The 26,245-nt window shown below is 39.1% G+C and overlaps 1 protein-coding gene across 1 annotated transcript in view; it reads right to left on the bottom strand.

Annotated features, from left to right (window-relative positions):
• Window positions 1-26,245, bottom strand: part of tmtc2b (transmembrane O-mannosyltransferase targeting cadherins 2b) — a 184,772-nt gene that overhangs the window by 40,567 nt on the left and 117,960 nt on the right. Inside the window, exons 3-8 of the mRNA XM_074678438.1 lie at window positions 25,303-26,149; window positions 20,305-20,419; window positions 19,733-19,818; window positions 13,167-13,351; window positions 10,078-10,156; window positions 3,126-3,247 (exon numbers count right to left, since the gene is read on the bottom strand). Of these exons, the coding sequence (XP_074534539.1) occupies window positions 3,126-3,247; window positions 10,078-10,156; window positions 13,167-13,351; window positions 19,733-19,818; window positions 20,305-20,419; window positions 25,303-26,149 (1,434 nt within the window). The remainder of the gene's footprint in view (window positions 1-3,125; window positions 3,248-10,077; window positions 10,157-13,166; window positions 13,352-19,732; window positions 19,819-20,304; window positions 20,420-25,302; window positions 26,150-26,245) is intronic.

Consider the following 26,245-nt stretch of genomic DNA (forward strand, 5'->3'; position numbering starts at 1 on the left):
CTATCTCACTGCGATCTGTAATGGATGACTGCGTGACCCGACCACATGACCACCTCCTCTCAAACTCCAGAGTCTGGAAGCTGCTCCTGCCCCTGAGACCCCTCCACACAGACGGCTGTGTCTTTGGTTACTGAAGCCCCGGTCAGCTGTGTGACCCTGAGAGGATGTTATCTCTGAGGGCCAGGAACACGCTGTGCAGATGTGGACTCAGCTCTGTGCATTGTTCAGACACACACAGCTTTTCAAACTCCTCTGAAAACTTGGACAAAAGTTCCACTGACAAGAAGAAGGGTAGCAAGGACAGAAATTTTAATCAAGAAGTCTTATTCCCGTGTGAGCGAGGAGCATCTTGAGAGACACAAAGTATAGGCAGCTCCTCTCATCCCTCTCTCAGGCTCACTCTTCTTCAATCACTCCCCGCTCTGTCTCACCCACACACTATTGATTAGCCGCAGAGGCTCGGGGAGAACATTACGACCATCAGTAAAAAGCTGCAGAGAGCTGACGAAAAGCCAGCGGTGATGAAAGGGAGAGCAATAAAAGAGTGAAAGGAGGTGAGGGAGCGCAGGTAGTGAATGAGAAGTGGCTCAGAGTGGAAAAAGTTTGAAAGAAAAGGTCAGACACAGAGGAGGAAGTAGGAAGGGTCTTTGATCCCATTCGGAATGGCAGAAAAATCTTTGAACACACACACATGTTGTGTATTAACACACAGAAATAAACATTTTAGGGTGTAAAGGTACACACATTTTTAACTGAACAGTTTTGGTTTGGCACTAGCACACCACACAGCTTGTTGTAGCCCTTCACTGCAAAAAATGGATTCATATCCAGTGTTTTTGTCTTATTTTCAGTAGAAATTGTCTTTTTAGAATTAATATGAGCCACATTTACCTGAGCAGTCCAGAAAAATGTCTCATTTTACGTTATTTAAAGACAAAAATGAGGTCTACATGAGGTTTACTGGAAAATAAGATAAAAACACTCGATAAGATTATAGTTTTTTTTTCCAGTGTTCATGTAGGCTACAGATACAGGGGTTTCAACACAACACAATGATTTCCACAACAAACTATCTCATGATCAGATGAGATCATGCGATCCTTCCATTTTTGTCGGATGCCTGATCAAAGAGGCAATGAGAGACTTGCAATTCACACAAAGCAGATCAAGTGTGTCAGGATGTCATGCACAGAAACTATTAAAATAGTCAGTGACCTTCAAAATAAAATAAGAAATGTTTCCATCACATCAAATTTAGCTCCACTTTTATGGCTTAAAGGATAAGTTTGGTTTATTCAGCTTTTACATTGTTTATAGAATGAAGTAGAACAAAATACTCACCCAGAAGGCTTTCCTGATCCAAGCAGTGTTTCAGGAGATATTTAGATCCAAAATCGTGCAGCGGACATCTGATAATGGGATCCATCGGGGCATAGACAGCGCCGCTCCTAAAACTGCATTAATCGTCCAAAAACTCGTGTTTTTCACCAATATTCCATCATGGTCCGCTCCGGGTTAGTCCTCTGCTGCAGTCTGTGTCACTCCAGACAGCGCTGTGTGGCTGTAATGACCTCTGAACTGACGAAGACTTTGATTATGTTTGCCCCTCAAAGAAAGGAGTCAGTGCTCCAGAGAGTACTGCGCATGCTCATAGGAGGAAACGTAAACAAAGTCTTTGTCAGTTCAGAGGTTATTACAGCCACACAGCGCTGTCTGGAGTGACACAGACTGCTGCACAGTTTTGGATCTAAATATCTCCCGAAGCACTGCTTGGATCAGGAAAACCTTCTGGGTGAGTATTTTGTTCTACTTCATTCTATAAACAATGTAAAAGCTGTATAAACCAAACTTATCCTTTAAATACACTGGATGCGTCTGTAGTGTGTCTTTGTTCCATCACAGCAATGGATCAGATAGGTTTCCATTAAAATCAATGTATCAACTTCCACAGGATCCGTTCTGTTGTGGGTAATACATAGCACTCCTATTTTTGACAAACACATACATTTAGTGTGGAGAAGATTGAACGGGACAGGAAGTTGTGACCAGAAACTACCTAGAAAAAAACAGTGACTTTCAAAATAAAAAAAAAAACTGTGTTCAGTTTGTATTTAGCTTGACTTTGATGACAAATGGACATAATGAGCAGATCCAGACTAGGGGTTAACAGGTTTGAGGTTTTACAGTCCAATATGAATGAAGTGAGACTTATCAATGGAGAGGGAAGAGCAGGAACTCCTCAGTCTGTGACTCCAGCTGTCTGTCAGTCATACAGCTTGTTGGACTGAACATGCAGTCGGTGTAAGTTGACAAACTCAGTCAAGACGCAACAGAATGGGGTCAGACTGCAGACATAGGTGTATTTGGGTCGTTGCAACAAACCAAAAAACCAACAAAATGAGTAGAGCATGGCCAGAAGTCAACAGGTTTGAGTTTTAACAGCCCAACATGATAATCAAACCACTTTCTAAGCCACAGAAAACATAACTTACAGTAACCTTTAGTGTGTGGTCCTGTCTTAACCAAGTGGTAATCCACAGAACCCAGCTTTTAGTAAAATATAAAGTCTAATGTGGTAAACGGTGGAGCATCATGTTCCTGTGTGTGTCAGTCTGATCTCATGAAGCAGCATTAGGAAAGAGGTTGGAAATAGATGAATAGCAAGGTCAAAAACTAGCATAGTTACTTATCAATAACATGACAAGTTTGGTACAAAATGTATCACTTATGTGACAAATAAACCTCTAAAATCTAAACAAAAAGGTAAATCTGTCCATCTTAAATCCTTGATGGAAGAGACTGCATGATTCAGTTTCATATATTTATGTATGTATGCTATTTTTGATATTTAATTTACTACTATTTAAAATAAAACCAAACCAAAACAAAACAACACAAACCTACCAACAAGCCTTGAACTGTTAAAGCTGCAATTTAGAGAATGTGTCAAAATTTTCAAAAAAATATGAATTTGTTTTGTTCCGTTTTTCACCCATTATGTAGTGAAAAATGTTCTGAATTGAACTGTAACTTTTTGTACCTTTACACCCCTAAAATGTACACATATAGGATTTTCTTATGTTCTTCTTTGTGGGAGAACATAAAAAAGATGTCAGGGGTCTTACCGTCATAGCCAGCAGTTTCCCGTAGGTCAGATGAGCAGGAATGTGGTCGGGCTTGACTCTCAGAGACTCTCTGTACCAGTGTTCAGCTTCAGGCAGCTTGTTCAGTCGGCTGTAGGCCTCTCCTGTGAGAGCAGAGGGGGTCGAGTCAGGGGTTAAAGCAAGCTGGCAGAGGTTAAAACATCACACATCTCCCCATTGTTCAGCTGCATGAGGGGTTTACACCACACAGGGGACAAAGCACAAACCGGAGGAGCTAGAAACAGGCCTCGAACCTCGGCATATGAAAAGAATATTTTCCAAACAGAGCCAAAGGACACCAATCTTTACCCCACATCTGCAGAGAAAAAGTCCAAACAAGATGTTCATGAAGGTTTGCTTTTATTTCTCTAAAACAGTGATGAGTCTAGCTGAATGTTTGGAGCAGTATTGAACTTCCTGATCTGTCAAACAATCATGTGAGACCCTCCTCCCCTCGGCCCGCTCACACCTGAAAAAACAATAACCACCCTCCGCTCTGCTCTCCTCTCCGTCTGAAAAAATGCATGTGTTATTGAAAGAATTTGACAACATGCGCTGGTTATTGAACACAACACGGTTAAAACCAGCACATTGTGGGGAAGAACCAGTTGTTCTAGGACTCTGTGACACAATTTACACTGTAAAAAAGGAATCTTCAATCAGTTAAAGTGATGTAATTTTTTTTTTAATCAATCCAACTCAATATTTTTAAGTTAAGGTGTATTTTTGTGGATCATGTCAACTTGAAATTCTGAGTTAATACAACGAATAAAAAGAAAACAGTTGGACCAACTTAAATTAATTGCCGCAATTCGCCACAACTAAATGAATTAAGTTCTTTGAAATGAAATTAACAAGTTCAATTAACACAACTTAATAGGTCAAATAAACTAAATATTTCAATTCTTCTCAAATCAACATTTTCCATCAATCCAACTTTGAGTTTTGAGTTGTTTCAACTGAATAAGCTGTAAAACCCAAAAGGACAAACCGTGGGTGAGGAGGGAACGCAGTGGTTATGAGACCCTGCTGCTCATTAAGATACCACGGGGGGACAGTGCGTCTGTGCTCCACGGCATGGACCGGCTGGCTGTGTATGGTCCACTGCGCTGATTGGCTGGCTGTCTGTGCTCCATGGCACAGGCTGATTGTCTTGCCTGCCTGGCTGTCTGGCTGTGCTCCACGGCAGTGAGGGCTCCAATTAAAATACTCTTTCAGTAATGGTTATTTGAATGTAACTGAAAACAAAACCCAGTTTGTCATTTCTGATCATAATTTTAGCCCATCAACAAATCTCATTTATTAACATATAAAACATTAAACACAATTAAAGGTACACGGTCCATGCCACAGGGCACAGACAGCAGGTCCATGTCATGTGGAGCACAGAAAGCCTGTATCCTTGGCAGGTTAACATCTTAATGTACAGCGGGCTCTAATATCCACTGCATTCCCTCCTCGCTCATGCTTTGAAATGACTCAATACAACAGGCTGTAAAGTAAACTTTACAAGTAGACTTAAAGAAACTCAACTTAATACTATTAGTTATATTCACTTTTTTATGCAATTGTTTTCCTAGATTTTTTAAGTAAGCTCAACTTGTCACATTTTTACAGTGCAATAAAGTATAAAAACACCTCGTCAGATTTTACTTTGAGGTTTTGCAAATTATTGAGTTGAAACAACTTAAGTTGGACTGATGCAAAATGTTGATTTGAGAACAATCTAATTTTTAAGGTCATTTGACTTAATCAATTGTGTTGATTGAACTTATTCACTTCATTTCAAATAACTTAATTTATTTAGGCGTGACCAACTGAAGCGATAATTTAAGTTGGTCCAACTGTTTTCTTTTTTCAGTGTAGATTGAACCAAGAGAACAAAATGTTTGGACTAGAGTGGACTGAGAGCTGGATTCAGCAGGGATCAGAACTAATCTCTCCCCTGATCAGAAACTGTGATAAGCAACAGGTGAGACACGTAATCACAGCACAGGGACCTTTTCAGCGATGTAAAAACACGCTGTAAAAGATACCTCTTAACACAAGCATGTAAGGAATTACATTTAAGGCCTTATTGTAAAAATATGCTCCAGACTTGAGACCTTTCCCCTAAGATGTAAAATAATACATAAGGATATATATTCAAGATGTTATCAACCTGTCCAGCCTTATGTTCCAGATTTAAGAGCTGGAAAACTACAACATATCAGCTACAGGATCAGAAATGTTGTCAACAGCTAGCATCACACTGAGCAAAGGAACAGATTAGGGAGTATCATAAATCTCCAGAGTGTTGCAATAAAGTAATATTAGATTGAAAAGATTCCCATTCCTGCAGCCAGCTTATCAGGTTTTCCTTTCAAACTCAGATTAATGAATTCTGACAGGAGTGGAGAGCAGAGCGAGTTTAATTTTAGTTTAATAAATCATCCATGTATTTAATAGACAGGATCTGGTGGATTACAGAAATTTCCCACAAACCACTCAGCGATCTAAAAGTATATATCAAAATAAATTAGTATAAGCCCTGTGTTTTGACGTGACCTTTTTATTTGTTGGGTTTTAAAAGCAGCCAGTTCACTAGTCTGGGCTTTCTGGCAGCAAACCCCGGTATGAGGTTTGCACAAACATCAACGTGCAATTAGAAGTGACGTCGAGTCCAAGGAGCTGAAAAGCATCTCCTCAAAGTGGAACATTCCTCGGCCCACCAGAGAGTGCTGGAGCGAGCCCAGCGGGGTGCAGATTACCACCCAGGCCCGCCTCTGATGAAAACTTGTGCTCCTCGGCGTCTGACAAACAGCATGAGAGCAGCACACTGACTGAAAGTGGAAATCTGTGCGAGCAGGTGTGCCAAGTGTGCAAATCAGTTCAGCGAGGAAACAAGGCTAAGCTGCAGAAATCAGGGATCTGTGGCTCAGCGCCCCCGTTACAGGCGCAGAGCGGCTCCCAATGCTGAGAGCAGCTTTCATCAACATTTCGACAGCATCTCAGTCGCTCTGTCAAAACCCATCCTACCGACACGCAAGAAAACCTGTGGCACTACCAGGTCTGCTTCAGAGTGGTCCCAGGTTTCTGCTCCTGTGTTTTCATGTGTGAGTGAGTGTGTGTGAGTTATTGCTTGTGTATGACAGAGTGAAACAGAAGGCAGCAGGAGACGGGGAGGAAAAAGTGAAAGTGAGAGCAGCTATAATGAGCGTGAGAGCAGCTGTTCCCCAGCTGTAATCTAACAAGCCGCGTTGTTCCTGTAGTAAATCAAACCTAATTAACACGACGGCGTAAACCTTACAGGAGTCTGCTCAAACACTGTTTCACAGGCTTTGTACAGTTTCTCAAACACAGCTTTTCACAGCTCTGGAGGCTTTCTGTGATTTTGGCTTCATCCCCCCTCCTGAAAGCCTCATCCATGGCTCATCTCAATCCCACATGAGGCAGACTCTCATCCAGCCACATACCACCAACCCCAGGACTCTACATTAGACCCTATGCACTATATAAACACACACTGAGCACAATCTGTCTACACTGTAAACTGTTTGTCGATTTGATATTACAGCACAGCTGTTACAGCTCCTCATGTCACCTTTTAACATATTCTGTCTTACACCGTCTTTACACTCCCTTTCCTAATTGTAATTTATTTTTTTTACAACTTTTAAACTCCATAATCTCAGTTAGGGTTGTCGAGATGACCTGATTTTACAGTAAATATCTGCTGATGCTGAATCTTAATCTAATACTTTGGTTTGCCAAGATAAAAGCTGCACAAGAGGTGAAACTGAACTCTTTTTTGTTTTGTGTTTTAACAGTGATGAATGGTAGGAAAAATAACCTAACATTTAACCTAAACAGACTAGCCAGACTTAGTCTGGCTAGTCTTGCTGTTAAAAACACCTAACATGCTTTACATGCTCTCCTGTATGAGACCTAGAACTTGTGTGCATATAATAATAATAATAATAATAATAATAGACTTTATTCATATAGCACTTTTCAAAACAAAGTTACAAAGTGCTTTACATCATTAAAGCAACCAGTAAAAAGAAAAAGAAGAGAAGAAGTGAAAGAGAGTTAAAAGAGAAATGTGAGGAAAAATATTAAAATATATAAAAGACTAAGAACCATCACCAATAAAAGAAAGGAAAACATCTGTAAAAATAAAATCATTAAGGATTGAAACAATTAAAAAAACAAAGGATAAAAATCTAAAAGGATTAAAATATGTAATACAGCACAAACTCATATCAGCTCATATGGACGAGGGTCTTCAACCCGTGGCTCTGGAGCCTCATGCGGCTCTTTGACTCCTTTGCAGTGGCTTCTTGTAGCCTTGAAAAAAGTATTGATAAATATGCTTTTTCAATCTTTCTAATAGAGGGTGTTGATTCCAGACATGAGTAAAATCATGTGCAAACATTTTGTTAATTTAAATATGTGTCACATCTCGCAATAAAGCCTGCCACCGCCTACAACTCCTACTATTCATTTAACAGGCAACGTGCCAGCTAAATGTAAATGCATAATTTGTGTCAAGACATTAGCAATCAACACACAAAAAGTTGAGCTGTATAACCAATATGTTATGAAATTCAAGTATTCTTTCAGAAATGATGAAGTCTTTGCGAATGTTTGAATTTTCTAAGTTGGTGGAATTTTTTTTTTTTCGTTTTTTTTTTTTTTTTTTTTTTTTTTGTATAAAAATCTTTTTTTATTTTGGAAAAATGTTTAAATATCAACATTTTTGGAATTTTTCTTTTTTTGAAATTTTAAAAGATGGCAGACTTTGTAAATTTCTGAAATTCCCCAAATCTTTAAAATGTCAAAATGTTTTGCAATATTTGCAATTTGATATTTCATTTTTTTTTCATTTTTGCACAATTTTTGCTGATTTTTTATAATTCAATTGTTTTCCAATTGTGTCTTTAATTTCTTAAAAAATTGAAATTGTTTTGAATTTTTGCGAACTTTTGAAATTTCAGGTTTTGAAACGTTTTGCAATTTCTTTAATATTTCAATTTTTTTTTTTTGCTAATTTGTTGATAACAAAAAACTAAGACATTATTTGTACAATTTCATGAATCTAAACTCCTCATTTAGACAGTGAAGCCTTTCCTCTTTAAGTGAACTATGTTGCATGATAAGTTTTTTAATGTTCTTACAAATTTGTAAGATTAAATGTAAGTTTATTGCGATTGCCTTGCAAAACAGTTCAAGCGCATACATGTATCCGTAAATAGCTGTTGGACACATGTATTGCAATAAGGCTTAAGAGTAGATGTTGTTCCACATCAATAAACGATTTGTTGTTTTGTTATTTCCAGGTTTGGATTATGTATTGGATTAGGTATTATATTATGAATGCAAACAGCTGGACAGCTTGAGAGGAATATTTGCCGCCTGCTGAGAGCTGGTGGTAACTGCACCACAAAACAACAATTTCAACTCTGTTTGACCTTAAATGAACACATCTGTAAATACAGTCTGTTGGTATTAATTTGAATTTAAAGTTATTAAGATAATCAGGAGTTAAATCAGTCTGGAGCTGTTTGAGGATTAACCCCTGTACACACTCAACATAATAAACTGGGTATAATCTGCTAAAAGTGTGTCACATCTGTCATGACTCAACTCCTAAATGACAGGAGTAAGCAATTCAGTGCCATCAGGATGAGTGTGCACCGTGCAGCTTTTTTTTCTGCTTTACTCTTTCTGAATGAGGCCTTAAGGGGGATGAATCCACAGTTGTTCCTTTGTTGATTCAATAGGGCACCGATTGAAAAGTTGCACACACTACAAATAAAAATTCTCAGCATTTATCTCTAAAACATTACTTTTTATGCAGATTTAGAAAAATAATTGTGAAACACATCAGTCATATATATATAAATGATAAATGTTTCATCCAAATGTTGTATTTATTATCTCAATGTAAAAGGTTACACATTTAAATGCTATAGATAAATGTCCTGATTCTATATTTAGCTACGTTTCCAAACATTTAGTTTTCACTCTAAATATTGAGCTAAGATTTCTAAATATTTGTTAAGGTTTCTAAATATTTTTTTTTTTACAAATTTTAAATCTTAAGATAAAGTCTACTGTGTTTGACGTTCTCAAACCCGCTTGGCTGGATCACTTCCTCAAACTTTTATTTTGGTGCTTCTGGTGTGGGTGGGAGTGTGAATTTGCATTTTAGCTAAATAATTAGAAATGGTACCTCAAGATTTAGCAATCTAGACTCCATATTTAGAAATCTTAGCGAATATTTAGAAATCTTTGCTTAAGATGTGAAAACCTTAGATAATTATTAAGTTTTAGCAAAATATTTAGAAAACTAAGCCAAATTTTAGAATTACAACTAAATGTTAAAAAATTAGCTAAATATTTAGAATCAGGACATTTGTTAACAATATTTCAATATAACCTTTCACATTTAGATTGAAAAAAAGTTACATTTACATATATAATATTTCATGGATTTATTTGGCAAATATTTCTCTAAATCTGCATAAAAAGTAATGTTTTATAGCTAAATGTGGAGAAATATTATTGTTATTTTTAGTGTGTGCAACTCTACAATCAGTGCCTAATAGAATTCTCCCCTGAATGTGTTCGTCAGCTTCATGCTGCCCCATGTTTAAAGTCAAACAACTCTCAGGGCTGTAAGGGGATGACTTACTGGAAACGTTTCTGCCTTATTCTCAATAAACATTTGGTTCAGATAAGAAAGTGCCTGTCCAGAAGAAACAAAATGACTATTTGCTTTAGATGACCCAGAACAAGTAAGAGAAACAAAAATGCATGATGTATTACAGCCATTTGTTCCAAAATTACAGCAGAAACAACCCTTAACCTCAAATCCCCTGATTGTCCGTGTGGCTGGACTCGACACCAGCAGATACTGTAGACGAGTAGAAACAGCAGCAGCTCTTACCCATCATGTTGTAGAGGCTCTGTGGAGCAAACTGTCTTGGCATTTTCTGTATTGCTTCTTTAAACACTGTGAGGGCCTCCTGTGAATGAAACAAACAGAAAGAGAAGGTGGGGGATGTTTGCATTAGTGAGCGTAGAGACCCCGCCAGGGAAACTGGCACTGCACTGACTGCTCATTCCTCCTCTGCAGCCGGGGGCCCGGCTCTGTGAATGCACAGCGTGGAAATGGGGGTCGCTGGGAGGCTGGTTCATACATAGTCGTGTCTAAAGGGTCTATCCTCAGCGTCACGGCTGTTAGGACGACTAGAGCGGTGTCACATATTGATTCTCGGGTAAAAAGAGCGAGGCTCTAATGATTCACCTCAGAGTCTAAACTGCAGCCTGAGCTGGAGCTGCTTCATTCCTGGAGTAAATGTTGTGGTTAGAGGTTACAGGAAGTGGGACTGTTCTCCGTCTGCAGCACGCCAAGAATTTATAAAAGCCTGCGTTGAATCTACAGCACTCCTGCTCCGGCCTGATTGACTCAGCAGCATCAGGGCTTGTGTTGGAAAAACAGTTTGGCCGGGACTGGAGGTGTTTAGGGGACTGAGAGGAGGGAACGTGGTCGGAACAGCCTGAGGATAATCTACACAAACACCATGTCCCCAGCGACACACACACTTTGGAGCATGTCCATGTAAAAGCATCATTTTCCCAGTGTCCCCTGAAGGCTCCACAGGGAACTGACTCTGTTTTATCTCAATTCAATGTGCTTTCACATTTTCCAGCACACTTTATGTTCAGCAGAACATAAAGTGTTGTGCAGCTGTTTGAAGGACAAAAAAAGTTCATGATATATAATTAGGAGCAAAAATACACCCAGGGGCCGCTTTGTACATTTTGTACCATCTCTCACTTCAACAGAGCAGCTCAGAGAAAACCTGTAACCAAAAACTGAGAATAACACTGACACTTCTCCCTCTGAATGTCACCGGGGTCACACTCAGAGGTGGTGACAGAACGTTGTTTTTCTTCATCAAGATGGGAGCAGCAGATTCCCAGATTGAACTCGAGGGTTAACACAGTGTTATCTCACTTCCTGATTGAGGGTTAACAATAACAACAGTGTTGTGACATTGATTTTTACAGTAGAGATAAAAAAGGAAGCATACACATATTTATGAATCTAATCTTTAATGCATGTATTGGTCTTTTTTTTCAACTGCAGAGACTAGGCTCTAAATCCCCTCTGAGAGTACCCTGCCCAGGGTGTTAGCCTGTAAACTGAATGTTTTTGATTGGTGGAGCACCCACAGGGATTTTTTATTTCCCCTCCCCCTGTCCACAGTGAAATCAGACACAGCTGTGATTGACTTGGTTTAATAACTAAACAATGGTCTTCTTTGAGCCTGATAGTGTGAATGTGTCTCTGTCAGCTCCTGGTGTTATAAGTTACCAGGGATGGGCAATGATATTCAAATATTTGAAAAGTCTTGTCTATTTTCACAATTTCACAAAAAACAAACAGGTTGAGTGGGACAGGAAGTTGTAAAAAGAAACGATCCAAAATGCCAAATGACTTTCAAAGAAATACAAACCATGTCCAAACCAGATCTTATTTAACCTGACTATGACGAAAAACTGACATAATGAACAGAGCCAGACCAGAAGTCAACAGGTTGGTAGATTTTCCTCCAAAACAAGAATGAGGCCATGTTCAGAAATGCATTGATAAACGCAGGACCTCTTTCGATAAAATGAACAAAAATTAGGTGCAGTGCAAATTCTGCAAGGTTAGTAGGGATGGGTACCTTTCACTTTTGAAACGATACGTTACCAATGCCTGGTACCAATGCCTGGTACCAGTACTCAATGGTACCAACCACCTATGTGTTTATGAGGTAAAAAAATTCCATTTGTTTAATAATAAAATATAAGAAAAATGTGTTCATGTCCAGTATGAAAAATTCCCTATTCTTCCACTCCCTCAGTCACAAGGATGCATTTAGGTACCTAAACATGGTACCTTTTGATTTTACATGAATCTGTACCCTGTACATTTGACAGAATTTGGTCCATACCTATAAAGATAGCTAAATTGGTACCCATCCCTAAAGGTTAGTCTGGCATGTCATGAGTCTTCACCAACTGTACACAGCCATGGAAGTAGAACAGCTCTCTGAGTCTTTGTCAAAGTGTGATGTTGGCAGGTACGTGTATGTGGGCAGCAGCGGCTTGCTGAGGAGGAAATCTTTCAATAATTTTCAAACAGGTACAAGTAAATATGGAAAAGCTTGCTTGCTTAAATGTCCATCCCTATAATTTAGACCTCTTTAAGTGTTAATTCAGCGAATTCATCTGCAGTGCAATCAAGCAAAACCAGCAACTGCTAACTCTCCTCCATGCTAACAGGCTAACTGAGGTGTGCCGCCTTCTACAGTTTCATTTTTTCTAAATGGTCTTTATCAGTGTAAACTGCCCTCTACTGGTCTGGTGGTGGAGGACAATGAAATTTATTTTATCTCCACATGTCATTGGCCTGAATTGTGTTATCTTTTTAGTGGTCATGGGAATGCAGGCAACAATGGGCTCTCTGAAAGTTCCTGGAACTTCTGGTCAAAAAGCACCTCATGATAAATTATGTAGTCCCCATTTTCTATTTCAGGGGCCATAAAATATGTTGGGAAACTAAAAGAGAAGATATACTTATGTTGTGCATCTTTTGATGTTAGTTAAACTGCTGTGTTGGATAGGGGTTACAAAGTTTTGGAAATGTTGCAAAGTTGAAGACTTTACATGGGAATTAAAGGGAAATAACAGTTATTTTCGGGAATTTACATAAACTGCATCATGTACCTGTTCATATAAATATGAAACATTTTAATTTGTTATAAGCGGACATCAATCCAATTGTCAAATGCAACATTTTTAAATCAAGTTGATGAAAAACTGAAAATTTTCAAAATTATTTAAACTGATGGCAACAAAACCTTGTTCATACAGCCATTAGTTTTTCCAGTATCTGTTATGATTTCATTTCATAAAGTCCAATTTGTAACACCCCCTGGTGAAAGGATGAAAGCCATGAGACCCATCTTCATCCTCACTTACCTCCTGGTGTCCCTGCTCATGCAGCAGCTTCCCCAGGTTGTACAGGCAGCTGGTGACCGAGCTCTTGTGGGCGTGGGGGTCCTTAAGGTTCTCATCGGGGATGTCAGCACAGGTCAGGAAGGTGCGTTTGGCCTCATCATGGCGACCCTGATTCATCAAGATGATGCCTGTGTTCAAGTAGGCCGCTGTGAGAGCAGAGAAACAGAGGGTGAGGTGAGGTCAGACAGCGCTGTGGAGACACTCTCAGAAACAATAACATCTCATCTTTATGCTGATGATACTATGACCTCTTCATTTCAGCAAATCTAATGAAGACCACATGATCTGGTGCTATTTCTGATTTGATCTGTTTACAGACAGAAACATGAATTTCTACAACATGTCTATATATGGCTGAAAATCTGCTCACGTTAAGTCTGAACATCCAGCATTGTTACTTTATAACCATGTGCAAAATATTGGAAAGCAAAATAGGCCCCTCTTTTGAGATAGAGTTGGTCCTTTTTCATTTAAATGGGCTTGAACGAGATACTTGTCAGAGAGAGTGCATAACCCTGAGGGAATCATGTGTTGCAGGCAGAGTTGACAAATCCAACATTTTTGCCTAAATGGTGCACAAACAAATACACTTTTGAAAGTGAAACAAAGCACTGACATTTACTTCTCTTTCGTAAAAGTTCACACTTACAAAGATGATAAATGTTTGGGTCTAATGCTCAGCTTCTGTGTCAGTTTGTCTGACATCCTCACCATGTCTGAGGACAGCATCTCAGCAGGTCACCCAGCTTTTTAGTGACAAACTAGAGGTTTGCTGACTGGATCACAAGACCACCTCATTCACACCCTGCTGTATTCAAACACCATTGCCTGCAGCGCCATTCCCCTGCTGGAGAGTACAGCCAGCGGTCACACTACTCCAATATGAACCATTAACAGGTATCACACACGCATGGCTCTCCTATGTCATGGTGAAGCGTCTGTTTACATGAAGCGTGCTCTCATCAGAGTCAGCACAATAAGACACAGAAAGCATTTTTGGTTTATGTTAAGTCGTTTTGGTCAAACACAGCTGGGCTTGAGGGTTGAAGTGTGTTTAAACATGGTACGGTTTGCCAGTGTGACCATGTCCTAATCAGGAAGTCCATTTTTTCAACTCTGCTCTGTCATGGTATAAATGTGGGGCTCTAGTTCTCATCGTGTCTCTTTGTCCAGGCAGACTACCTATATCTGGCAAGCCGCATGCGCGGACTGATACACTAAGCGACGAGCGCCTCGTAGCCAGCTGTGGCTCTGCAGCGGAGGTAGCGCCGTTTTACGACACGATGAGAACTAGAGCCTTATTTAGCTGTGTTTTTGTGTGAAAGTAACGTGCTGAAAATTCTCTAAATAAAGCGTGAATGCAGACCAACATCAGATTTTTTCGGTGGAAGTCCGTTTATTTGTGTTTTTGTTCAAGTAAAAATTGGCCCCGTCTGAGTGCAGAGGAAACCGGCAGAGGAGCAGGGAGGGGGTGTTTGGTGTGTGCGCCCTGGGCTTCTGCTGCACAAAAACACTGCTGTAGGGGTAATTTCTGCCCTAAACCTTGTGATAGGACCCAACTTGTTCCATCCCGGAGTATCACTTTAATGTCCTTGACAGGAAATTTGTTGCCACTGTCTGCACAGAAAAAAAGTGCACATACACCAACAAGAAAAAGTACATATACATGATCAGTTACCTCCATATCCATACCCTCAGAGAAAACACAGAGTGATGGCAGGGGGACAAAGCTGCTGCTGAAATGTGCCTGTTTCCAGGCTATGGCCCTATATCTGCATCCAGATGGAAGTAGTGTGAAGAATGAATCAACAGGATGGCTGGGGTCAAGTGTGGCATGGTGCGTGCGATAGCTATGTTGTTGAGTCCAGAAAGACTGGGTGTAGAGGGGCTGATTATTTTGAAGGATCTGTGAGTGATGTTTGTAAGTTTGTTTCTGTTGGATTTGGTTAGCATGTTGTAAAAGCAGGGGAACAGTAGAGGATCATGGGTTGGATGATGCTTTGGTACAGTAACTAAAGAAGGTGGGGGGCAACCAAGCGGCAACCTCTGGTCTGGGAATATGAGACAATGCGGAAGTGCTAAAATCCGCTGTTTCTGGAGTGTTCGCTTGAGGCTGGCTCCGGAAGTAGCGGAAGTAACATACACACCAAGCCAAAAAAAGCCGTTTTCAAAGCAGAAGTTAACCTATTTACAGCCTGGTTCAAAAAATGTCTCCTGTCCGAGTCGATAATTTTACTACCGGCTCCCACTGTACGGGGTGAATTTTTTTCTAACTCAGCCGTTCAGAGGATATTAAGATCGCAAGCTCCCTCAATAAGAGGCACAACTGAGGGTCATGTAACGGCTAGCGCCCTATGACTGTAGGCAAAGCCCTTGCCACTACCAATATGGCCGCTATAGCTGATGTGCTCTATTTTCCGTTTCAGAAACAGACGGGTGTCTGTCTGCGAGACTACATCCATGTTTTATACAGTCTATGGGTGCAGCTGAGAGTGCTCTGAGTTTACAGATGAAGGAAGGTCTTTGTTGGCAGTGTTTATGAATGTCCTGTGTGTGATGGTCAGAATGAAGTTTATTGTCCACGGTGAGTCCAAGATATTTGAAAGATAGAGGTATCACTCCTCACAACTTGACAGATTTCCCTCCTTTACTACAACTCCTGCAGCCTAAAACCTCACCTCCTCTCTACCAGTCAGGTTTGATTTGCTCATCAGCAGCCTCCCATTTGGTACCAGCAAGAACTCACTTCTTGTTGTCAATGTTTGTGTCATTGTCTGACTTAAAGTCACTTGAAGAGTCATTCGGTGCAGTGTCAGCTTTACTCTCTTTCACAAAGGGTCAGATCCAGAACGTGCTGCACAGTCGTCTCTTACAGCCTTCTCCATATGTGATCTTGTTTTCTCTTCTGTGGTTTCTCTAAGGTTTGATGTTCAGTCAGGCGTTGGAGGGATTAGCTCTCCCAGCAGAATTCCTGCTGCTGCTTTGAATCATTGAGAGGTCTCTAAAGAGAGGAACCATCGAAGTCAGCCGTTTCTCTGATCAGTCGATCGCTTTGCATAAATCATTTCCCCGTAGAGCTTAATGTTATCATGCAGCTCTTTAAAAGGATTAACACACCTGTGTTGGTCACGTTTAAACTCTGTGATATCTCTGAGTTTTATTTTTCATACAGAATAAACTTCCCCTGATCTTTCTAAGACAAATCAAAGATCGATAAGGAGCTGGAGAGTAATTAGTCTCTGTAGACCTGCCTATCCAAACACATCTTTACCCATACTGAATGTGTGAATACATTAAGGTGGAGGAGCAGATCGATCTGAGCGGCTTTCTACGAGTTAGAGTCAAATAAAAAGTTATTTTCTTCCCTGTGTGGATTATCTGAAAAGCTCACATCATTTCACTCACGATCCTCACACCCTGAGTCTTATCTGTCCTGTGTGGTGAAGCGTTAAACGGTTAAAGTCCCGACTTATTTCCATAGCATAGATCTGCACGTACAGCAGGGAAGATAAGAAAATCTACAGACAAAAGAAAGTTTTCCAATTTCATCAGCCTTCTTAACTGATTTTCCTTAAAGTAGAATGTGAAAGAAATCAATTTTATTACAAAGGTAGAGCAGCTCTGCGTATTAAATGGAAAGAAAAGAAACTCTACAGTTTGCCACAGCTTGCTCCCAATTAGGCAGTGAGGAATGGTGTAACCTTGAAAAAGCTTCAGCTGTCACGTTCTCATTCTGCCTTCAACATGTCTGCGGCTCCAGGTAATTAATTAACCCGGTTATCGGCTGTACAGGATTGAATAATTGCATGCTGAATGGAAATGTTCTTGTCTTACTGGGATCTTGATTAGGTCTATAATTAATCCAGGGACCAGAGGAAGAGACGTTTAGGGGTTCTGTGTTTGTCTGTCAGTGACGGATGCCGTGAACAACGGGGAGCTAATTTAGAGCATGATCAGGTAAGACTGTACGCAATTTGTACCAGTCAGGAAGTGAGACCGCTGGAGATAACGCTTCGAGGAATACTCCAGGAAAAGAAGGAGAGTTGTGCTGAATTGTAATAAATCATTTTGTCCCTATACTGCAATTTCCCATTCAACACACCTCAAGAGCAATATTTCACTTAATTAATAAAGAAAAATGATTTTGTATTAATGAGCAATGCTTTCTCATTCAGCATTACATCTTGTTATTTGTTGGGTGGTAAGGAGCGGTTCTGCTTTAAACATTTTCATGTAAAAGAAGCTTAGACTTAAAGCAGCTTTAATTCTACATAAATCTTTTACAGATTAAATATGATGCTCTGGATTTTCAGAACTAGAAGGGAAGCTTCCTGGTTTCTGTTCCTCTTTCAGTTTTGTATCAACATTCTCCATTTTATGCAAAAATAAAACTGATATAGGGAGCAAAAGCAGGTGGGTTTCTCTCCACCATGGTGTTATGCTCTTTTCCATTCCCTATTGTCTGATGTTGATTAATCTATAAACCATCTCTTAATCTAGAACTGATTCTAATTCACTGCAAACAGATATCACCAAGTGCAACTAAACGTCTAGAGACAGATCTGCCTGCTGCTGTGTGGCCAAAGACGGTCAGGTTTTGGGTTTAATGTCAAGCTGAGTGGATCAGAAAAAAAAAAAACCTAAATTCCATTGTGGTGTTTTAACTTAACAATAATTTTATTACATTTTTCATTTTCATTTACATTTCCATAAAGTTAGTCTATTCATTTTTCTCTATATTTTGTTTTATTTTAATTCTATTTAATACATTTTTATCAGTCAATTTTTGTTTATTCCATTTTATTTTATTGTACTTTATTTCCAACTCTGTTCTTGTTGTGTCTTGATGCTGCAACAAACTTCCCCTCGGGAACAGTAAAGTGTTTTCTTATCTTATCTGTGTGCACCAAAAGATAAATGAATTAAAAAAAAAAAAAAAAAAAAAAAAAAAAAGAAAATGAATGAATTTATAAATAAAAGTTGTTTTCAGACTGAACAAAGCTGAACATTACAGACAATTAGAACAGTAATCACAAAAAAAAACTTGTTTCACAGTGTCATACTGCTTAATCAGGCTAGACTGAAGCTTCTTTGTGGTTTGGGATAGGATAGAAATGGATATACTTTATTTAAAATTATTTCATTATATAATATTATTAGAATTTTCTTATATTATTTACAACCACCTGTTTAACTGAGCCTCACCAGAAACAGATGAACTGGTGTGACTTGGGATGATGAAAGTCATGAGCACTAGCATGAGTAGAACCACAAGTTGAAATCTGTCCCACTGCGAAAACTGAAATCTAAGAAAGTGCTCATGTCCTTTGTCTTTTAACGTGAAAAAATGTATTATCATTGCATTGCATTATCTTTCCTTTTTGGTAGATTTCTTTTTAACTCTTTAAAAAAAAATCATTTTTAACTTTTTTTTTGTATTTTATTATCTTTATAAGAGACATTTTTCTGGACTTGTCAGGTGAATGCCCAGTTATATTTTGTGATGAAAACTAAGACATAAAATCAAAATCAAAATTCAGTGTATAAAAAAACAGCTGAAATAGGCTAAGTTGGTTCTCTCCTCAAAATAAAACTTGCTTTAAGATCCAGCAACACCCTCAAGTTGCTTGAATTTAAGGCTGACTCATACTAAATCAGCTGAAAATATATTTTGACCAATTGAATGGCTCAGACTTTTACAAACACATGTAAAAACAATGTGGAAGAGAGACTGTACAACCCAAACTACAACTCCTGATACAGTAGAACATCCTTTATATGCAGTATTATAAAAAATTTGTTTTTTTTCTTTTTTATTTCCAAAAAAAACCCTGCATCTCCAAAACAGAAAAAAAGCATACTTCTCTGATACTGAGTTATTTTTCACCTAGATAAGTGTTGTTTTTTTTGTTGAGTCATTTATTTGCTAGGTTGAGGAGGTCTGTAATCAAGATTTTCACATTTTAAATACAAACTTTGGCTAGATTAAAAAAAATCATTATTTCAGAATTTCTTGCCCAGTAAATTAACTTGCTGCATGGACAGATAATTTCACAAACTTAGAGACATTTTCTTGTCATATTTAGGGTTTTTATCATTTTTTTCTGTCCCCCTCCTGTGTGCAGATAGACTGAAAAATTTAAGGTTACATCTTATTTCTGTTTTTTTAACCTTCTGATTCCACACACTTTACTTTTTCTCCTCAAAGTTTTGAAAAAAATGATTCTACATTTCATATTTGTCTCCAACCACACAGATCTTTATATCTGACACAGATCAGAGCAGGAGAGGTCAGACGAAAAGTGAGAGTCATGAGCACTTTGCATAATAAATGGCATCATGCTCGACTCAGGTTTTAATCCAGACTGCTGCGTCGAACGTTAAACCCAGCAGTAAACTCCATGCCCTTTGTCACTTTCTCCTCTCCCTTCACATAACCACAGCCTGTGTTCACTGTTGCCTGGACACAGCACCGTCACAACCACAAGAGCAGCAGATTGTCAATAAAAAAGAAGAGCTGTACTTACAAGCCAGAGTTGGCCGACTCCCAATGGCCAGCTTATAATAGTGGAGAGCTTCTGAGAACTTGTTGCTCTCCTGTAGCAGCAAACCGCTGAAAAAGACAAAGAGACAGACAGGACAGGCAGTTTAGAGCTTAAGAAATTCAAAAGAGGAGACGCTTCAAGTTAAAAAGCTGCCATTAGGATCAGACAGGAACACATGCAGCTGATAAAAACAGAGGAAGGAGATTTAGATCTAAGCAAACCACAAACATCTGAGCTCACTGTGAGTGTTGGCTGAGGATGCTTTGTGTTCACCCCCCAGGCTAAAACAGTATCATTAATAACCCTGTCAGAGAGACAGCACTCAGGAGAATACAAGACAAGACACTTCCTCTGAGAGCAGCTCTGATCAATGGACACATGTGAAAGGGGAACTCGTTCATATGTACACACACACACTCATGTCGTTAAACCACTTTGAGTAGAGACATGCACTTAAAGTCAAGAATATCAGTCTAAAAGCCTGACAGGCACACTTTAAGGCACACTTTGACATCAGCAGACATTGAACAAAGAGTTATGAAAGTGAGACTCACAGGTTATACAGCATGTCAGCCATGTTGCTGCGGTAATACAGGGCATTTCTGTAAGCATGTTCAGCCTCCTCCATCTTCCCCTGGCTCTTCAAGACGTTCCCAAGGTTGCCCCACGCTAACAGGACACAAAAGAAAAAGTTAATAAAAAAGAAAACGTCACTCAACCTTTTCAAAATCAACAGTTTAAAAGAAAAGAAAAAAGTCCTCACAATCAAAGCAGCAGCAGCAGGGGAGGGCAACGCAAGGGCGGGTAATTATTTCTTTTTGTTATTCACAGCCATTTACTGACACATGTTCTGTGCTTTTAACCTCTGAGTACAGCCTTGTTCTGCTGCACCTGGTGCACTGAGGCATTATGGGTAAAGAGAGATGACACACCAGGGGAGGTTTGTGCCAAAGCCACCAGTCATTATGACAGGCTGCATGAAAGGAGGACCACCACAGAGCTTCAGCACGGCTAATAGCATTAAGGCTGAATGGCAGTGAGTGACAGGTGTAACAGGTTCACTAAAAGCTTTTGTATGTAATGAGGCCGTGGAGTGTTAAGATAAATGTGGAAGGGGTGAGGAAATGATTGGATTTAGAATAACTCAGGAGAGATTGCTATGCTATATAATATCTTTAACGGTCTTCCTCAAAGGCTGACGAAAGTCGATCAAGTTCTTGCATTCTGACATAACAGTGTTGCATCTTATCAAACTCTGGTCTGTGCTACAATGTTTGTTCTTGCATTTTCATCAGCTAAATGAGACTGGAACATAAAACCTTGGCTCCTGCTGTTGTTTTGTGTTGAAGAGTGATGTGTTAAACTATGCAGTGAGCCTTCAAGCCGTGCATTTCAAGTATCTAGATCAGGGGTCTGCAACCTTTGGTTTCATAGTAGCCATTTTACCTTAGCTCACCTGGATAACAGTCATTCCAGAGCCACAAAAGCTAATAGCAAATACACGTCTATACATAGTTAAAATCTAAAGAATATATTTTTTTATATATATGAGCTCAGATTTTATTGAAAAATGTATTTATGAATTTGTACTAGTTATGTCTCAGTGTTTTATTTAAAAAAAAAATCAGCAAATATAAAAAAATAAATAAATTGAAAAAATTATCCAAAAAATTGCAACAAAATGCCAAAATCATAAATTAAACGTAATAAAAAAATGGAATTTAGAATTTCCCCCAAAAGAAATCTATTTCTTTTTTTTTTTTAATGTGACAAAAAAAATTAGGGATGTCCCGATTCCTGAACGTCACGTCAACGGAATTGGGCTGATCAAGGCATTTTTTAAGGATAGGAGATTGATGGGGAGGGAATCGGAAAAAAGGCTGGGGCCTTAGTTCTTGTTATTAATTAAAATGTGTATAATAGCATATCATCATTCATTTAAGAATATAACTTTATTTGTCATTGTAACAAGAACAACAAAATTGCAAACAAGAAATTGCAACCTTATTGTCACACACATACAAGGTAATCTTGTGGTGCACCACTGAGAAGCTTTATTTTTATTTTGTTGATCCAATGCTGCACTAAGTGGAGAAAAAAGCTAGAATGATACCTTCATTTAAATGAAATGAAATGAAAAAAAAAAAAAAACAAAAAAAAAACTCAAAGGACAACTTGTATGAGTTTTTTTCCATTTCTTTTTCTTAATGCATTCCTGAAAGATCGGATCAGGAAATATCGGGATCGGCAGATACTCAAAATAAAAAAAACTGAAATCGGATCGGGAGCAAAAAAAAGTGATCAGGACATGCCTAAAAAATATGCAAAAATGTCAGACGATATTAAACTTTCACCCCCCAAAAAATAAATAAATAAATAAATGAAATAAAATAAAATAGTTATAAAAAAAAGTCTGTTTTTTTTTTTGTCCTATATATCAATCTTGTATATTGAGCTGACATAATGGCAATGAATCAATCAACACAGAATTAAAATCTGTATTTTCTTCCAGATTAGTCTTTTTGTAGATTCAGTTATCTTCCCAGGGCTGTAAAACTTGAGGTTAGCTACAGGTGCATTGAAAGTTGGTGGGCTGTTGATGTTGTAGGAGGTGGAGTAGAGCAGTGGCAGGCTTTACTGACGGATGTGATGCATGTTTAGTTCAAGAAAATGTTAACGCATAATTTTTTCTGTCAGAAAAATACAAATTCTTTATCTTAATAATTTTTTTAAGCTAGAAGGAGCCACTGCAAAGGAGTCAAAGAGCCACATCGGGCTTCAGAGCTGAGCTAAGAATTCTCTGGTGAGTAGACAATAAAAAAATCAAACTTTCTTAAAGTCAAATGTTATTTTACGTGTGTGTGTGTGTGTGTGTGTGTGTGTGTGTGTGTGTGTGTGTGTGTGTGTGTGTGTGTCTGACTGGACTGTGTTCAGATTTCATATTGGTGATATTGAATGTGAGTGGGGACATTACTGCTGCTCCGCGGGGCTGACGGCCTGCCAAAACAAACAGCTGTCATGCCTCGGCTCTGCTGCAGAATGTGAAAGGGAAATTAGCTAACACAACATGCCTCTGTCTCGCCTTGAGTGTTCCCTGCCCTGCTGCTCTCCTCAGCAGCGCCCACAACTTTACTGTGGACGGGAATCTGTTGGTGATGACCTTGGATTTAAAGGCTGCTGAATATTTATCTGTTGTTAAAAGTGCCAGTCTGAAGTGTGTGATGGCGTCCTTCCAAAGGAGACAGGGCATCTGGTGTCATCAAACAGATTGCATGCTGGGTAGGCGAAGATGTGTGATAATGAGGTGAAGCATTTTCTATTCACTGAAACTGAAAGGTCACATTAGCAGCCCACCAACTTTCCATGCACCTGTGGCTAACCTCAGGTTTTCAGCTCTGGAAAGATAACTACATCTACAAAAAGACATACCTGGAAGAAAATACTGATTTTATTCTGTGTGGATGGATTCATTGTATTGCAAGCATTTCGGTTAAATACATGTTGAGTATGTAGCAAGACAAGGTTCAAACACAAAATATTAAAACATTTTTATTTTGTTTTTGACATTTTTGCAATTTTTTTTATCATTTTCTTTTAATTTTTGAAATTTTTTGAAAAACTTTGCAACTTTCTGAAATTTCGTTTTTTGAATATCAGCTATTCTTTTTAACTACTGCAATTTTATTAAATTGCATTGTTATATTTTTGCATTTTTTATTTCAAATTCTTTCAAAATTTTGCAATCTAAAAAAAATCAAAATCTTTCAAAATTTTGCAATTTTCTTAATTCAAACCTTTTCAAAATTTTGCATTTTTTCATATCAAACTCTTTCAATTTTTTTTGCATTTTTAATCCTTTTTATTCTATTTTTTTCTTAAATATTTGCAAACTTAAAAAAAATAATAAATAAAAAAACACTAAGACATCACATGTACAACCTTAAAAAAATCCAAACTCATGCATATTACTTTTTATTAGATTTTACATAGAGTTTTCTTCACTCTATTCTCTTCATTATGAAGATTAAGCAGATTTTGTGGCTCCAGACTGACTTTAATCCAGGTAAGCTAAAGTAAAACGGCTCCTTTGAAAGTGAAGGATGATGCAGACCCCTGTTCTATACCCTCTTCAGAGGTAAAGGACAATTCCTAAATTTCATCCCACCACCCCTAAAAGTACAATTACCACATTTTATAATTCAACAGGCGTTTTCCTATTATGTTAATTTTCTCCTCTAGATTACATCTAGTTAACAATCAATTATATCTTGAACCAAACAGTTTCCTGAACTTATTCCATATGGGAAAAAAAACACCAGTTCTGTCTCTATAGAGTTGGTTTCATCCAAAAGTCATGATCAGACTGTTTGCACCGACTTTACACGGTCTGTGGCATGGAAACAGACTTGAGAGTCAGCAAAGGAGGTGTTAGACCAACAACAAGCAGCAAACTACTGAAATGTGAAAATATCAACTATCACAGGTTCTGCAACAGCTAAAAATATTAGCGTGACCTGAAAGAGCACGCTCAGTCCTCTGGGTCACCAAACTTTGCTATGACTTGTATTTGTGCAGCATATTCTTTTTAAATATTGCCAAGTGGAGCTCAGAAGACCTGTGCATGTAAGTCCTGACAGTGAGAGGGCTGAGAATTTACAACCAAAGCAAAATCATGTCTCTTAGTAAAATGAAAAAATACAAAGGGTTATTTTTAGTAAGGAAACAGAAAAATAAAATATTAAAAAAAATCTAGATAAATTAAACAATTTTAGATTAGAAAGAGTTACAGAAATATCACAACACATAATACTAATCATAATTAATGTGATGATGACTTTTAGTAATCAGTGCAGACTCTCCCTGACCTCTTCATACCTGTAAAAGTAATAATCACACCCATGATAATAATCATGTTCTTCTTCTGTCTCTGGCCTTTGGCACAGTTTTACTTTACATCCTCTTTCTGACACAACCCTACCCAGCTATCAAGGTTTTGAACCACCACTAGTGAGAACCTAGATGCTGGGTAGGAACAGTTTGGGGTTCAGTGTCTTACTCAAGGACACGTCAGCATGTGACAGCAGGAGCTTGGACTCTACCACTGAGCCACAGCCGCCCTTACCATTGTTATTAAAGCACTGGTTCAAATTCCATTTTTCATTATATGAAGATTTTTGTGTTTTTGTGAACAAGTTATTAAGTTTTGTTGTTGTAAATAGAAATCCAATTTGTTGGAAAATAAATGTCCATGAGCTGAGCAGCCCTTAAAGTCTGATTCTAAAACTGGCCTCGAGTCAGTCAGTCCAAATCAGACTCATTTATTTCTTTTGGGAATGAGTTCAATTTTTAGAATCAGAGTTTTCTGAGTGAAGGCTGAGTGATGAAGAGCTGAACCAGCTTTACACTGAATCCTTCAGCTCTCATGCTATTCAGATAATCTGAAGTAACTCAGAAAGAAGTTTTTGTGTCTGAATTATTAGCATGTTGGAGTAGTCACACCTTTGTGAAAGATGATTTGATGCATGTATGAATGTGAATGAGTGAGGCCGTACCTTTAGCAGGATTGACATAGATCCCTGACTTGTAGAGCATCTCCTCATTCTGCCAGTCCTGGTTCCTCAGGACAGTTTTGACCCCAAAAAGAAGCACCAGAGCAGCGCTGCAGTAGACCAGCACTGTCCTGGAGGATCTACGCCTCAGGCGGACGTACAGAGACCTGACCCCCACGGCCACCAGCAGGCAGAAACCCATGCTGGGGATGTACAGTACTCTCTCTGCTATCACGAAGCCCACGTAGAAAAAGAGGTTGGTAGCAGGGAGGAAAGGGATGGCCAACAGACCCAGAGAAAACACCACAACGTTCTCTGTGGTGGGCAGAGGAGTCCTGCTCTCGTAGTGCTTTTTGGTACCATTCTGGGCACTGTTGTTGTGAGTGTCAGTGTGGGAGTTGTCCAGATGTTCATGATTGTTGTGCTGGTAACTGTGTCCGTTACTGTTCCCGTTCCTGCCGTTGGTGTAATGATGTGCTTTGCCGTTGGTGTCCTTCCCCTTTGCCGTGTGATGCGTCCAGAGGCTGAACCACGCCAACAACATCAACCCAAGGTAGAAGGCAGCTGTGTGTAAGTTCCTCCAATCAGCAAGGCTCCTAATCAAAGGCAGGGCGTCCATGGACCAATCAAAGCTGAGGGTGTCGGGGCACAGGAGGAGCCAGGAGTTGACAGCAGGCAGGTAGAGGAAGGTCAGCGCCCTGGTGAGGAGCGAGGGCGAGTCGGCTGCAGGGTTGTCAGAGTTGGAGAAGTTTGGCGGTTTGTTGCCCATCCAGTAGAAACGTCCGGCCAACAGGATGACTCCCCAGGCCGCCAGCACAAAGACGTTCAGCAGCAGGTGGATGTTTCTCCTCTGGAAGACAAAAGAGACACAAATCAATTCCTCAACTCACTCTAAAGAAAGAGGCAATGTTGGAATAAGCACTGGATGTATGAGAGCGTCAGGCTA

This window comes from Halichoeres trimaculatus, unplaced genomic scaffold, assembly GCF_033239565.1.
Source record: "Halichoeres trimaculatus isolate MK-OKI-2021-1 unplaced genomic scaffold, fHalTri1.1 fHalTri1_scaffold_10, whole genome shotgun sequence".
Classification (NCBI taxonomy): Eukaryota; Metazoa; Chordata; class Actinopteri; order Labriformes; family Labridae; genus Halichoeres; species Halichoeres trimaculatus.